The sequence below is a fragment of the Larus michahellis genome, chromosome 11 (genome assembly GCF_964199755.1).
Source record: "Larus michahellis chromosome 11, bLarMic1.1, whole genome shotgun sequence".
Lineage (NCBI taxonomy): Eukaryota > Metazoa > Chordata > Aves > Charadriiformes > Laridae > Larus > Larus michahellis.
Window position 1 is genome coordinate 13879126 of NC_133906.1, and position 15850 is coordinate 13894975.

The window sequence follows — 15850 nt, forward strand, 5'->3', positions numbered from 1 at the left end:
CCAGGCAGGATAATTCATGATACACTTTAATTTTGCATCAGGAACCAGTGGCTGGTGCTCAGCTCAAGGGAAACAGCCATCCCTGATACTGCCTGCCATCATCTTCCAAGTTGCTCTGATCCCAGCCTGCCCAAGGGCCCTGGGCCTGGTGGCCATGTCAGCCTGGGGCTTGTGCCCGGCCTGGGACACTGCTCCCCCCTCATTCTCCCCTCACTCTCTGTTTCAGTCAGGTTCATAACCACCCTCGTCAAGTTTGCCAATGACACCAAGCTTAGTGGTGACACGCCTGAGGGATGGGATGCCATCCAGGAGGACCTGGACAGGCTGGAGAAGCATGCTCCTGTGAACCTCATGAGGTTCAACAAGGCCAGGTTCAGGGTCCTGCACCTGGGTTGGGGCAACCCTGGTATTGATACAGGCTGGGGATGAAAGGATGGAGAGCAGCCCTGCTGAGAAGGACTTGGGGGTCATTTGATGAGAAGCTCAATACAAGCCGGCAATGTGCGCTGGCAGCCCAGAAACCCCCCGCAGCCTGGGCTGCATCCCCAGCAGCGTGGGCAGCAGGGCGAGGGGGGGATTCTGCCCCTCTGCTCCGCTCGGGGGAGACCCCCCTGCAGTGCTGCCTCCAGCTCTGGGGCACCAACAGCAGAAGGACACGGAGCTGTTGGAGCGGGGCCAGAGGAGGCCCCGGAGATGCTGGGAGGGCTGGAGCCCCTCTGCTGTGAGGACAGGCTGAGAGAGCTGGGGGGGTTCAGCCTGGAGAAGAGAAGGCTCCAGGGAGACCTTGGAGCCCCTTCCAGTCCCTCAAGGGGCTCCAGGAAAGCTGGGGAGGGACTCTGGAGCAGGGAGGGGAGCCATAGGAGGAGGGGGAACGGTTTTAAACTGAAAGAGGGGAGATTTAGATGAGATCTCAGGAAGAAATTGTTTGCTGTGAGGGTGGTGAGCCCCTGGCCCAGGTTGCCCAGAGAAGCTGTGGCTGCCCCATCCCTGGAGGGGTTCAAGGCCAGGTTGGACGGGGCTTGGAGCAACCTGGTGTGGTGGGAGGTGTCCCTGCCCGGGGCACGGGGTGGCACTGGGTGGGCTTTGAGGTCCCTTCCAACCCAAAAGACTCCATGATTCTATGATTAATTTTCACTTTTTCAGCAGAAAACTCCTCAGGCCAGACGCCTGCTGATAACGCGCCGGGGAAAAGCACCTCTCCCCCTTCCTCCGCCTCCGCCGCTTCACTGCCTCCCCTCAGAGAGCCGCCCGCCGCCGGGCCGCGACCCGCCCACCCCCCCGGCCCGAGGGCGGTGGGCGGGGGCACCTCCTCCCTCTCAGGCAGGGCCGGGCCCCGCTCCGCGCCCGCCTCAGCGCTGCCGCGGGGCGGTGGCGCCCCCTGCTGGCGGCCGTTGGCGCCGCCGCGTCGCGCATGCGTGCTGGAGGCGCGGGGGGCGCTTGGGGTTGGCCAGGGGCGGCTGCGCGGCTCCTGAGGGGGCGGTTATTTTGCGCCCCCCCCGCTTCGTCCTTCAGGGGCTGCTGAGGGGGCCTGGTTCGCTATGGAGGGGCCGCGTTGGCCGAGCGCTTTCCGCGGCGGAAGGGCCCCGCGGAAGAAGCGGTGTCCGTCCCCGCTGCCCGGGACGGCCACTCTCCCGGGCAGGGCCAGCGCCTCCCAGCCGTGCCGGCGGCGCCTCTTCGGGAGCACGGGCTCCCGGCGGCCGGAGCCCGGCTGTAAGCGCTCTCCGTCCCGCTGCCCGCCTTCTCTAGGCCCCGCGGAGCAGGCGTGAAGGGCGGCGGGGACCGGGCCGGGCCGCACCGGCGGGGAGGTGGCTGGGCCTGGGGGAGGCGGGGTGAAGGCGGGCGTGGGGAGAGGGTCCTGTGCTGTGCTTTGTCCAATCCTTGTGTTTTCATGGCAATTTCAGGAGCCAGTAAGGATGCCGGTCAGGTTAAGTCACCTTCCGGGGAAGGTTCTTATCAACAATGATCTGATAAATTTTGTGTGGTTTCAGCTTTATTTCCCCCCCATCCGTGTAGTGTCCGGTTAGTGTTGTGTCCAGCCGTTGGGTTTGTGTCCAGCCCTGTGTGAGGCTGGGAAGCAGCTGCTTGTTAGCCATCTCCCTTACAGCATGGTAGGTAGAAGGTAGCTGATCTGGAAACGGGACTGTTTCCTCTGTTTTAGCTGCTAGTCAGTAATAAAAAAGGGTTTTTCCTTTCATAAGGTACTGTTTTTTTCCCCCTGCCATCTAATAAGTTCCTTTAGAAATGTCATGGTAAAGCCCTTGCCCATATTTGAGTGGGTACTTTAAAAAAGTTCTTAAAGCTGTCCTTCAAAAGGAGCAGCCTCATTACTGAATGTGGCTTAGCAGACCTCAAGTTAGGAATTGGAGACCTTAAAGGAAATGTGGCCTAAGGGGAAGGTATGGGATTCAAGGGAAGCCGAACAGTGATATTGTAACTTGCTAAAGCAAATGGGGAAGATCAGTGTGGGCTGTCTTGGTCCCACACTGATCTTGATAATTTAAGGGTAAGACTTTAAATTCCTGTTACAGGGTACAATTAACATTATTTTCTGTCTCGATCCTACTCTGCTGGCTCATGCTCTCATAGGTGTTTAGTACTCTTGCATACCTGACTGGTTGCAGCTAGTGGCCTTGAGGTCTGTTTGCTTTTCATGTGTTGTCGTGTCCTGAACTTCCAGGGAGTTTCGGCTAAAGGGTTCTGTGCAGTGCTGGGAGATTCAGTAATTCAGACCCATTTGTAGAAATGCTTATGATACTGCTATTAAACTCCATTTAAAACTGGTTTAGACTCAAACTACTTTGAACTTTGGTATAGTAAAGGTCACTTCCAAGGTGTGGGGTTTTTTTTTTTCTTTTTAGTCAACAGGTTTCTAAAACACCTGTAGTATTTCTGGAAGCTTGTTTTTTTTTTTTGGTCTTGTTGATACACTGATGAAAAAAGCTTGGGTAAAAATAATAAAATTGTGTAAAAAGAATAAATTCAGACTTTACAATTTTTGTGATAATAGGGACAAAAACTGTTATGGGCATGGAAGAGTGGGAACAGCTAAAGGTGCCCTATTTGAAATAATCATCTAAATTTTAATCTTGAAACTAAAATTACTGAACGAAGTACTTATTCTTCTCTAGGCCTGAAGGGAAAGTCCAGTTTGAAAACCCTACCAAAAATTAAAGAAAATCTTGAAGTCACCAAAGTGACAGGCGACCAAAGGTCTGTTAGAACTCATTCAAATACACTATTATTAACATTAACTAATCATTTATATTGTTTTGCCTGCATGAGAAAATCTCTTGGAGATACACAGTCTCAATTATCAGTAAACTGATGTTTGTCAGACTATTTGTTGATAACTTATAAAGACATTTTGTAGTTTTTGTTGCCTTCCTCTACAACAGTGTAGTTCTGTGTACTGAGCTTAGCTCTGTTCTCCAACTGCAGGAATCAAATGAATGTGAAAGAAACGACAAACTTGGAAAAAAATGAAGAGAAAATAGAAGAAAGCACTGTATCGCTGAAGGTGAGAATGCTGTCTTGCTCTTCTAACTATTGGTATCTTATGGAGGATAAGTCAAAGAAATGTGGCATGTTAAATTCTTTTTCTAATCAAGTAGAATTTGCTGTGAGTTACGTGTGTGCACACACATTTTTCAGGCTGAACTTGGTCCTGTACTTTGGTGACATTTTTCCTGTGTCTTTGGCCAGAATAAAAGCTGTTTGAGCTATTGGTAGCATGGGAAAACATCAATACTAATTATCCATAATGAATAAAGGCCGTAGCAATTGTTGTGTGGAAGATATCTCATTAGAGTGTGATTCCAGAGAATTGCTCATTTCTGGTTCAGACACAGACATTTGGCAAGTCACTGTTTGCGCTCTTCCTCATGTTAGTAAAACTGGAGCAAAGTATTTTGAGATGACTGAGCAGAAGTGGACAGTTAATACTGCAATGGCAAGAAAATAGTTTGGTGTGTTTGAACTAAAATCTGCTACAGCAAAGGGAGCAAGTGATATTGCTGTAAAAATATTTTTCTTTAAAATGTTAGCTCTTATTTAGAGTCTGCTAATTATTTGCGTTTCCTGGAAATGCTTAGTTTTGTAGAATATACTGTGTACACAACACAGTTGTTTGTATTTACAGAAATGGTCTAGGATTCTGAAAGTGAGTGGCATGAATTGGGCCTCTTAAATAAATAAAAGTCAGGGAAATTCACTACTCCACTGTTGTCTTATGTATAACTTCAGTTGATGTCAGTATGCCTTCACTGGAAGTCTCATCCAGCAAAGGTTGTAGGATCAAATTATTGGGTATTCATTAGGAATTTTAGAACTATAAATCAGATTGCAGATTTGTTAATGATGCATGAAAAATCCTGGTACAAATTACACTGTGAATAGCAAGTTTAAGTGGTGAAGTACCAGACAGTAAGTTTCTGAACACTTACTAATGTAGGAATACATTTAATTGCATTTCTTTGTCTGCATCCAGTTTTCTCAGGTTGTTTGTTTCGGTCACTTAATTTTAGGAATCCCTGGTAATCAAGTCTGAAAGTAAGGAAAGTTTGAAAAATGATGAAATGACTTCAAGTGAGTATATTAGCAATACATCATATTAAATAACTTTAATATCTGTATAAAACTAATTTGAAAATTTACAATATACTTTTAATTATATTTCTGTAAAAGTACTGGTGTGCTGATCTTGTACTGGTTCTGACTGCATGATACTAGAAAGTAAAGGCTTTGAGACCACTAGCTGGACTTCTGCCTCTTATTCCAGCATGTGGCTTGGTTCACATGACTTGATTGTTGGCAGCATGGACAGGATAGGAGCCCCACAAGACCTGAGACAAGTCTTGAGCCCAGCCTGTTGAAAACCACATGATCTTGGTTTTACCTGTGACAGAACTAGTCATTGACATGAGTTCTTCAGTGTACTCAAGCCTGCATTTTTAAAAGCTTGTGCCTAAATAGTTTGTCCTTCTGAAAATAAACCTGACCAAGAATTACCTTATCAGAGGCTGAATTCTTCAGGTATTTCTAGTGAGCCTTGGGCAAGGAAGGAGTCTTCTATTAGCTTATTGCAGTACAAACTGGGCTTCAGGATGCCCTTTGTTTATTTGTTTCTTTAACTGTATTATGATTAAGGTACTGTATTAAGTTTAAGATGCTGACTTGACAATATTTAGCTCATCACAGAATGAAATTTAGGTAAGGAAATCCTGATGGTTTGTAGAAGATGATACTTTTTTTGGGTAGCCACCTTTTTTTGTCTCTTTCTCTAGGTACAGGAATGACTCTTCCCACAGGTGTTTCAACCTTTCTCCTAGAGTGTTTGGATGTAGACTCCACTGCAGATTATAACACAGGTGCTAGTGACAGTCTGAACAGTTGCCCATCCCCTGAAACATTCAGAGATGAAGGTTCAGGTGAGACTTCTGGGTTTTTTGGGCTTTATTTAATGAAGAAAATGTGGGGGAACTATCTACGATAGAAAGACTAGTGGTCTCTCTTGCTGTGACTCACCAGGTCGGATCTTTGCTATAAGACAACTGGCGCTTAACATCAGATCTCTGTATCTTATCCTCCAGTCCAGTGTGAATCAGGTCCTGGTGTAATCTGAATCATACTGTAAGCTTAGAGTACTCACTGTCGATACAAGCTGTTTATTGAGGATGACTAACAAATCTGCTTTGAATCAAATTCCCCCCAAACTTTTCTGTGGCTGTTTTGAGCCAAGGCAGTGCCTTCTCTTTGCTTTAAAGGTCCTGTCTTGCCAATGTGATTGCTTTCAGTTTGGTCACAAATTTAATAACTCAATGAACATCAGCATAAGAAGCTTGCACTTGTATCTTTTATATAGAAGAAAGAAGTAATTTTTACTGTGAGGACTCTGGCAAGTACAAGAACTCTACTCTCCTGGACTCCAGCAAAGCAGTGACCATAGACAAGATACCACAGATTTCAAATCTTTCAGCAATATTAGGTAATTCTTTTCTACAATACTTAAGAATATATACATAAACAAATTTCACTCTAGTGGAACCTGTATAAAATATGTAATGATAATTTCATTTAAGGCGTGCCTACATAAAGGGGGACAGCTCCCTGTTAGTAGTCTGTGCTTGCTTCTAATGCTTTGCTTTATAATTTAGTGTGCACTAAAACTTTGTCTGGTCTGCTTAGCCTTTTCTTTTAAAGTTTGGCTTTTATGTTTTTTAGAACCTGTACGGGATGATTTTCAAGAGCAATACGCTAGAAGGTAATCTGCAAAACAGACTCTTTGATGCACCTAAATGTTCAGGTTTTTCTCTCTTGAATGATATTTAAAAGAAAGACCATTATGAAACCTCTGATCCTGCAAACATTTCTGTTGAGTTTCAGCTACCTGTGTCGTCGCTAACTTTGAAATTGGTTCATTAAGTCAGATAAGAGTTTGCCTTAAAGACTTTTGTCTTGGTCTTGCAGCTGTAGGGAAATCGATGTAAGAAACCTCAGTGAAGGATTTTATGGAAGGTGATGTTTATTTACAAAATCCCTAAGTAAGTTGCTTTTATCCAATTGCACTTAGTTTGTCAGATTTCATTCAGTCACAGGCAGCAAGATGTGTGCGCTCAGGTGGTCTGGCCAGGATTGCCTGTGCAGTACAGAGTATGAAGGGTACCTGTTGTTAAGTCCTCATTAAGTCTCTGGTGTTCTGTGCTTGCCCAGGACAAAATTATGTTTTGGCAAATCTTTTATGTTCTTTAGGAGTCATCAGCTTACATGGGGCAGCTTATATGAAGTCCTTTGCTTCAGACTCTTGCTGGCCTGGCTTCAGCCTTCGTAAATCTTGGGCCAGGTTGTTGCCCACTGTCAGTTTTTTTTTCTTATTTGGAATACATGTCCACAAGGAAGTGGAATGGTGTACGTGATATGCAGCAACCCTATTGCCACTCTCCTGTTGCTAAGATGACAGGTTTTCTGTTGACAAGTCATCTCTGGTGTGGTTTTATCACAATGGAGGGGTCTTCTGTACTTCGCCTTGTCACAGTGCCGCCTTCGCGTCCTGACATAAAAATCTGAGTAACGTGAGTGTTTTTCTAGGAACAGTATCGTTTCTTTTAACCTTTGTGCTGCTGTTTCCAGTTCTACATGCAGACATTTCCATTTATAACTCATTTATACTAACGTTACAGTGTTACAGATATCTACAGAATCTGAATTTTCTTGTGAATCCAATTTTCCCCTGCATCCTCCTTAAATACATTCTGTCCTAGTATGTTTCAGTGCTGAGTACTTTAGTGAATGTCTTTTGTGGGTGTTAAATTGCAAGTATCTTCAGAATAAGCTGTGCCACTTGATAAACTATCAGATAACTGTAAAGTGTGATGAAGTGATTTAGTAACAATATTTCTAAAAATAGGCCTTATCCCTTTTTACTCAGTCTGTGTTTTCCTATGATCTCCTTGTACATTTTTTTGAATGATAACATTAATTCAGAATAGTTGTTTACTTTTTTTTTCCTCTCCTAGAAAGAGACCGTCAAATTGCCGTTACAGTTCTTCAGCATTAAGTGTTTCAACTACTCTGGCAGGTAAAACATGACCTGAAGCAGTTCTAGTAGCTGTGAGACAACAGAATATTCTACCTAAACTTAAATGATGGCAAAATGTCAGAATTGGGCTTTCACTGGGTCATTGTCTCTGTGGTACAGGCTAAGCTTAATTGTGTCTAGAAGGGAAAGTGTGAATTGAAAATCTTCCCTGTAAATAAGACTTGGTTCTGACTAATGTATTAGAATAAAAAAAACCACCCAAAACCCCAGACCTTGTATTTTTCCATTTAATTACCTGTGGTGCTCAATGAAAACTAGCACTTCTTATTTAACTTATCCAGGAACAGAACTGTTTGTATCATGCTCCTTACTTGAACTTATTTCCTATCAGCTTCACAAATACTATTAGGAGTCCCTCATGTAACTACAGTTCTGAACTGTGACTGATGCAATTCTGGCTGTGGCCCAGGTACCACATAATTTTCCCCGGCTTAATTTGGACTGTAGTAGCAGCAGAAGTTGCCACTGGCAAAGACTGCTGTGATTATGCAATTCCTCTGCTCCCACAGTGTGTGTGTGTAGCAGTAAATAGCCAGGTGAACGTAAGATTAATAAGCAACCTTGCTTCTTCGAGAAAAGGGATAGGAGTAAAGCAGTCCTGTTTGTGGGAAGAGGGAGATGAGGGTTATATTGAGGGGAGGAAGCGTGTTTACATGGGTGGCTTTGAAATGATCCCTCTTTGAAAACCATCCTGTAAGACATGGGTTGGAGAGTAGCCGTGGTCTTTATCTCGAAGTTAATTAATTTGTTGGAAATTTATCACAGGAAAAAAAGTCTGTAAAATTACAGCTGCAAGAGAGAGAACTCCAGACCTAAAAACTGGTATGCGCTGTTCTTCACCGTTAGGACCGGAAAGAAAGGTGAAAGAGCCTTAATAAATCATCCAGATTGTAACATAGATGACTTGCTACTTCCTTGTATAGGTAGAAGATTCCACCTAGAAGTTCTCTTGAAAGGGGTGCCTGCAGAGAGTGAAGATGTAGCTTGTCTCTACCTCTGGATAGCAATAATAGTTATGGGTGCCCCCTAAGCTCACTGTTTTTCAGGCTGACTGTGTCAGTGGTAGCGAATCAGTTGTGTAGAGCTCGAGTATGACAGTGGGACTCTGTTAGTGCTTACCAGACTATAGAGATTCACTTTATAACACAAAATGTAATTGTTTCACCCTTTAGCCTGACAATCAAACTGCTAAACCCAAAAGGCTGAAGTGTGAGAAAAAAGAAAAAAATTCTAATACATTAGGAGAAGGTATGTCGTCATTCAGTCAGCGTGATGCCCCAGGAAACGCTTTGGCCAAATCAGTGGGGTTGACAGAAGTACTGCCATCGAAACAGACAGATGCTGTGGTGGTAAGTATTCCCATTGTGCCCTGCTGATTAGCAAAGGCATAAAATTGAAGTGAGAGTTTTGAATCATGACAAAAGTTACAACTGAATAGGAGAAGTGGTAGGAAGTGCTTTATCGCCTAGTTGATACACTGAAATGTGCGTTCTGCGCTGCACTAAATAGATTCTTTGTCTTAATTTTGAAGAGTGTAAGACCAAAAAAAGTGAATGACAGGAATTCAGTAGTTAAACCCTAAGAACTGTTAGTAATTCTAAATGGAGTTGTTATTCCCCTAGTACACAGTACTAGCTATACTGTAGGACTAATAATAAACAGCGAAGAATTGGAAACTGATACTGAAGTCTTCTCTGTTTTTGTTTAGGAGATGAGTTCGACCATGCTGATCATGGAGGAAAATAAAGCCCTAAAAAATCCTGGTTATGCTCAGCCTGCAAAGCTAAGTGTGAGTGTCTATTCTGATACGGTTTTTTTTTTTTAATGATTAAAACCAAATGACTCGGTCTTCATGGCACTGTCCAATTCTGGCTATACTTATGCTACAATACAAATTGCACAACAAACGACGTGTTAAATTCAATCAGCTGGGCAGTTAAACTACAACAAAACCCCTAGGTATCTGGTTTGTATTTTTGCAAAATCTTCTAATGTAAAACCAGCACCCAGTAGCTTTACTTGCATTGCTTCTCTGATACAAACAAACTTGATATTTAAATGCCAGTTTGAATTCTTTGTCAGTAAAGGTAGTATAGTACTACCACTTCTCTCAGCAGGAATAGAAGTAATGTCCCTGTCACTTTCATGCCATAGCTCCCAACTGAATCAGCAAACTGTACAATTTTTTAGAAAAAGGGAAACTGTTACAATAGAAAATCTGCCTAATTTTGCAGGAAAACCTACTGGGCTTTCCTAGTGTTGTAAAACTCAGTATATTGTTGCAAGCATACTTGTGTTTATGGATACTAGATTAACAAATAGAGAACATCAGGGTCTTGTTGGAGGCTGAAGACAGGAATCACTGGAGTCCTAAATCATATTTTTTAAGCAATTGAACGTCTTTTGCTTGAGCCAAGAAGTGTTGGCCAATTTGAATTGTTGTCTGTTACTTAATTGGGCAGCTATTGCTGTATGTTTTGTATTTTGACGGAGCTGTAGCTTAGCTTGTCACCAGCGTGCCAAGTCAGGGAAGACCTCTTCCTGAATACCACAGGTCCATATGTAAATTCAGAAGAAATTGTTCCTGCATCTCTGCGCTCAGAAAAAGAAATTATTCCTCAAAGTCCAGAAGAAAAGAATATTTTTAAGGTTCTAATTTTATTGCAGTCTTGAAGTCCAGTTTTGGCATGCTAGTATGTAATGTACTATATGGGAGTGGGAGGTGTCCCTGTCCATGGCAGGGGGGTTGGAACTAGATGATCTTTAAGGTCCCTTCCAACCTGAACTATACTGTGATATATTTAAGCCTTACAATATTACAAACAGCTGAAGAGAATGTTTAAGTTTGAAGCTTTCTATCACCCTTTCTCATAGCATATTAATTGTACACAAGTAGTCTTAAATGTTTTCTAATGACATCCCTTGAAATCTGTACGTCATCTCTAATTGCCCCATAGGAAAGCTAGAAGAATATTTCTTCAATGGAAATAGTTGTGTGAATGAAATGTCATTTATCTTTTCAGCCTCTGTGTGGCAGACGAGAAATCTGCTCCATTGTTAGAACTTCACCGGGCCAGAAGCCTCGGGGGCTTCACCGAATTCCAGTTAACAAAAAAGCCTTCCGCCCTCCTGAAGGAGTGCCTGAAGGTAATATAGAATTGGTGCACTGTGCAGATGGTAACTGGCTATTTGAGTGTTTAAAGGTGTTTGGGTTTCTTTTGAAAGTATGAATATTTGGAAAATCCACAAGGCTAAAGATTAAAAGAGGCAGAAGACTTCAAATTTCTGACATAACAGTGTTCTCGTGCAGCAGTACTTCACTAACAGACTACACTAACGTTTTCTGCTCCAAGGATCTTTAACAAAGAAATTAATACAATCTAGCTATTTCCTAGGCTAGATCATTAAGGACAGAAGGTGCTACTAGGTAACTCTGGGAACATCTGCACCTCTTCAAGTTACTCCTAAACTCAACTTTGAGCTTCACTGCTGGTATGGAGACTCCCTAGAAAAGATACCAGCTTGTTTAGTAAACTATTGTCCTGTGCCTTATTTCTAGGGTGAATATGTATGACTTGTGCTTTCAGCCATTGGTGTGTTTTGTATCTTGCTGAGCTAAACTGAGCTCTTTAGCATCCAGTATTATTTCCCCCTGAAAGCAGTTCAAGTAATAGGGTGTGTTTTTCTTTCAAGATTATCAGTTTCTTTCTAAAGGTTTTTGTTCTTTTTTCCTGAGACCCTTAACATAGGGGAAGCTCCTTTTCTTCACTTCCTAGATTTTTGTTAAACAAAAAGGAGAACTGGGTACAAAACTATCTCATTGCTACCATAGAGGTAAAATTCCATCCCCTTCTGATCTCTTGAAGTTTCTCAGTGTGCCACTGGATGGCATATGTCTTCCTAAGTTTAAAGTAGTTCTTTACAATGTCTGCAAGTTTTCTGCAAGTTTATTTGTCACTTATGCTGTATTAATTTAATACAGATACTGCATAAGCATAATAACTCAAAAATATGGAATATACACAAATTTTTCGACAGAATTGCAGTCTCATAGGTCCAAATACTGTCCTACTTTATTACAGATTGAGCTACATGCAGCATCTAGAATGCAGGGAAGTGCTTTTAAATGTGTGTATGTATTAATGACAATCATCCGGTGCTTCTGTACACATCAAAGAATAAGGAAGTTAAGTCATGTGCCCAAGAGAACTGTGATAATACAGAACATAGCTTGCGCTTGGTAGGCAAGTGGTTCTGAGAAATCAGCAAGTGGTGTTGTCAGAACAAAAGTTTGGTTTTGTTACTACTTTTCTAGCAGGGAATCGGGGATTAGAGTGCTTAAAGTGGCGGTGGTGGGTTTCTTATGCTGGATGTTTTCATCTCTGCTCAAGGAATCTTTCAGATGATGCTCTTTTTCATTAGGAATGCACATACACTCAAAACTATTGTTCTCTTCTCACTGGTAATTGATCTACAAGATTCAGATCCTCCCAAACAAATGATAGCATAGATATCTATAGAACATCTAAACAGCTTGTCAGATCAATGAGCTTTCTCTTACACTCGAATGTGCCACTTTACTGATAGTATTTAACTTATCACTTTTTTTCCACAGATCCTATTACGAGTACTAAAATTTGGATCTGCTGTAAACACAGATAAGACTTAAAGATTTCAGCAGGAGTCCACAGAAGAAATAACTGTCTTGCTACTGTGGCAAGGAGGTGAAACAGAATTACTTGCCAGCAATTAATGACTGTATCTTTTTTGGCATATACGTTGTTTGAAATTTAGTATAATGCTTTGCAGTAAATACTTTATTCAAGTACTTAATATTAAGTTATTTTGTACAAGCAACTAGATCTGATTCTGGATGTTTTTCTGTAAAGAGTTCATATAGATGATTCTTCAGTTCATCTAGATTTTTAAAAAGTGTGATTCGAGAACAGCAGACCAGATTGTGTTAATGGAATTATTTTTGGCTCTTGTTGTGCCAAGATTTCTAGATTTCCCTAGTAGCATTAGCATCTAAAGATGTGACCTGTTCTTGGGTTAAGAAGTGTTAACACTGTTTATAAAGGTAAACTGCATGTCCTGGAAATGGCTATGTGAAGCACTCATGTATTCTCAGCAACTCAGAAGTCAATAGTACACTACCATTAAACTACCCGAATACTTGGGTCTGCAGAACTTTGGAGGTACGGGACTCTGTGTGTTCTGCTGTGAATTGATTTCTAAACATGAATATAGGTTACCTTCACCCTACTGCAGGCTAGCTTTTTATGATCAGCACTGTCAGCACTCTGGACACGTCCCCTGCCCAGCTGCTGTCATCTCGGGCTCCTTCCCATTTCATCTCACTTATTTTATAATATCACCTGTCTCAGTCATTGTTTCTTCTAGTGGCATCAGACTTGTGCAGAGGAAATAGGTGCCTTACATGAATACAAGGGTGGAAAAAAAACCTTTTTTATAGCTGAACTGTTTCAAGAGCTGGATATTGACACTCTGGATTTTCAGGTTACTGCTCATGCTACATGGCACATAAATTAGATTCCCAGTGCTTAACAGTTCAGCTTGTGGATTGTTAATCTATTAATGTCGTTCTTCAGCAGCGTGATGAATGCCTCAGAATACACTGACAAGAGCAATTATTCTCCAGTTGCATTCACTGCAGTCTAAAGTAATTTGGTTCCTGACTGTTCTCACTACAACACCCCCTACTCAGACTCTTTTGTAGACATAAAGGAAGTTTTTTTCAATGTTTTAAAATGATAGTATAGCTGTCCAAACCTCTTGAACTCTGAGTTTGTTTCTCAGTCTTATAACCCAGAATATTCATGCCCTGTAAAATAGTTCTGTGTTTCCAAAAAGAGCATGTCAAGAAGACACATAAAATCCATAACTTCTAATTAGTTTGACTACGTTTGAAAACGTCTGTGAAAGTTCAGACCCTGAGCCTTTTCCCATTGCTCTGGGGTAGAAGGAAGTGCAAATAAATGCTGCTAGATTGGTCTATGAATGAGTATTGTATAAACGTACTATATGACTGAAAGTTAAAAATGATACATTAAGTAAGTTATTTTTCCTTTAAGCATTAGTAGAATGAGTTCTGCCAATAACTCCTTGGAGTTCTCTCGGGTATGCTTCTAATTATCAATATCCTTGTTCTTGCAAATACTAAGCCACTGGTAATTATGCAAGAATCTAAGCCCCTAGGAGACAGAGGTGAGCTCCTTCATGTAGCTTTAAGCAAAATAGGAAGTTATATATCTAGTAAGTTGTGATTGTGGTGATCGTTCAAGTAAAGGATGGTCCAGAATGAGAGATGTTTATTGTAAGGGTGTTCTAGGAGTCCTAGGAAGAAGCATTTTGCCCCAAAACCCTTTTGTAGTTTCTATACAAGGGACAGAGTAATACTGACAAACTGATTGGAGAGCACAAGAGAAGAAAATATGGCATGTAACTGTGGAGTTGGCTGTAGCAGGCTGAAAACCGCCAAGTTTTGTTTTTCCTGATGTGATGAGGCTATATAGAAGGACAGAAATATCATGAACCACAATCTTTCTTGTCCTTCCCTTCAGTTACGAAAGTGCTGCTTCTTATTTCCATCTTTTGTCTGACTCTTGGAGAAAGTATAATTAATTACCCGGCTAGCCTCTGCCCCAGGGAAGGAAAGGCCGCAACAATATCTACTCTTGTTCTGCTTTTCTCAAAGGGAAGGCATTTTCCCATGTTTTGGTTTTAAACTGAAGAATGACTACATAAAATTTCATTCAAAGTGGAAACTGTCTCTTCCGTGTTAGTGGATAAAGGTTATGGGTCGCAGCCAGTTAATGGGTCGTGCAGAAGAGCTTATTTGTGCAGTGATTCAGGAGAGAAATCTGTTCAGTGTCAATAGGGCAGCGTCGGCACGTCCCAGACATGATGAAGTCTTAATGGCTTGAATGGAATCGCTTACAGGGAGTCAGTCTGCGCAAGAGCCGTGATAATACTTTATCACGAGGAATTGTGCATTGTAGATGCATGTTTAGTGAGTGTATTATACATAAATCTACAAGAGGTCTTTCATTAACACTGCTCAGTTATTTTGGTTATCTGAAGTGTACTTCTAGGAGACTTTGACGCAAAGTGCTCAGAGACGATGGAAGATGTGTGATTCCAGCAGCGGAGTTCTACAGGGGCTGGCTGTTGGAGGGTACAGACCTGGCAGGCGCATGGTTCTGGTTTGGTTCATAATCTCTAAACACAGAAAGGATGGGTTTGGGGCCCAAGGCAATACGTGCTGAATGGACACTTAAATTGAAATTCATATTCTTTGTGTAGGTACCAAGATTTGTCTACAGGGAAGCTTTTACAGGAAAATGGATGATGAAACTTGTATTTATCCCTTTTTCTCTTAGTGTCCATCTTCCCCTCCCTTTATTAAAGTATGTCAGTCAAGCCTATCAGAATCACTTGCTATTAATTTAGGAGTTTTGGAACAGGTTAATATTTACTTCTCGAGGGACTCTATCAGCTTGAATTGTAATGCATTTGAGATTAGCTAAACCTGCAGTGCTGCAAATTGTGAAAATACTGAAAACTGAGTTGTATATCCTGGCCAAAATTCTATTATTTCGTAGTGTTCCCTCAGGACTTTTTATATTTGAGACTGTATTTACATGCCTATCTCGAAGGCAGGAGGCTTTCACGTGGTGAAAGGATGCAAAGATCAGCCATCTGTAGGTCTGTGGCAGGCGTGTGTGTCTTCATACAGAGCAAGGGGAAAAAGATGCATCTAAACATTAAATCCTGTTTTCTGTTATCTTCAACTTCTAGTGAAACCCAAAGCTCCTACAGATGGCTGATTGTGAGAAACATATAGATGCGTTAGACATCTACTAAACCACGCCTTTTAAAAATAATCTGCTTAATTTAATCTTACATCATGTGCTGTTTTAGTTCAATTCCATTTTCTAGGGAGAGCAGATGCGTCTGTTTTGTCAGTCCTTAATTAAACTTTCTAGTAGTGTTCTATCTGAGCAGCGAGACGTTGAAGGAGATTTAACTGTACCCAGTGCTTCCATTTCATTTAAATTCACTAATAAAGAGTTTTTGCAAGAATCCGCAGATTTTTGATTTTTATAAAATAGATTTTGATTTTATAAAATCGATCACGCTTTTTTTTGTTTGTTTGTTTTGCTTATATCTCTGTGCTGGGTTCGCCTTATGTCCTAAATACTATTTTGTAGATGTTTGTTTTTTCTCGGTTTA

At 41.7% G+C, this 15850-nt stretch overlaps 1 protein-coding gene across 1 annotated transcript; it reads left to right on the forward strand.

Annotated features, from left to right (window-relative positions):
* Positions 1 to 1422: 1422 nt before the first annotated feature.
* On the forward strand, positions 1423 to 15700 carry MEIKIN (meiotic kinetochore factor). The gene is made up of 13 exons (XM_074604196.1): positions 1423 to 1710; positions 3129 to 3210; positions 3439 to 3517; positions 4524 to 4584; positions 5283 to 5426; positions 5861 to 5983; positions 6220 to 6259; positions 7512 to 7573; positions 8360 to 8454; positions 8767 to 8943; positions 9303 to 9383; positions 10618 to 10741; positions 12210 to 15700. The coding sequence occupies exons 1-13, from the start codon at positions 1539 to 1541 to the stop codon at positions 12254 to 12256; spliced, it is 1287 nt and encodes a 428-aa protein (XP_074460297.1). The 5' UTR covers positions 1423 to 1538; the 3' UTR covers positions 12257 to 15700.
* The last annotated feature ends 150 nt before the right edge of the window (positions 15701 to 15850 follow it).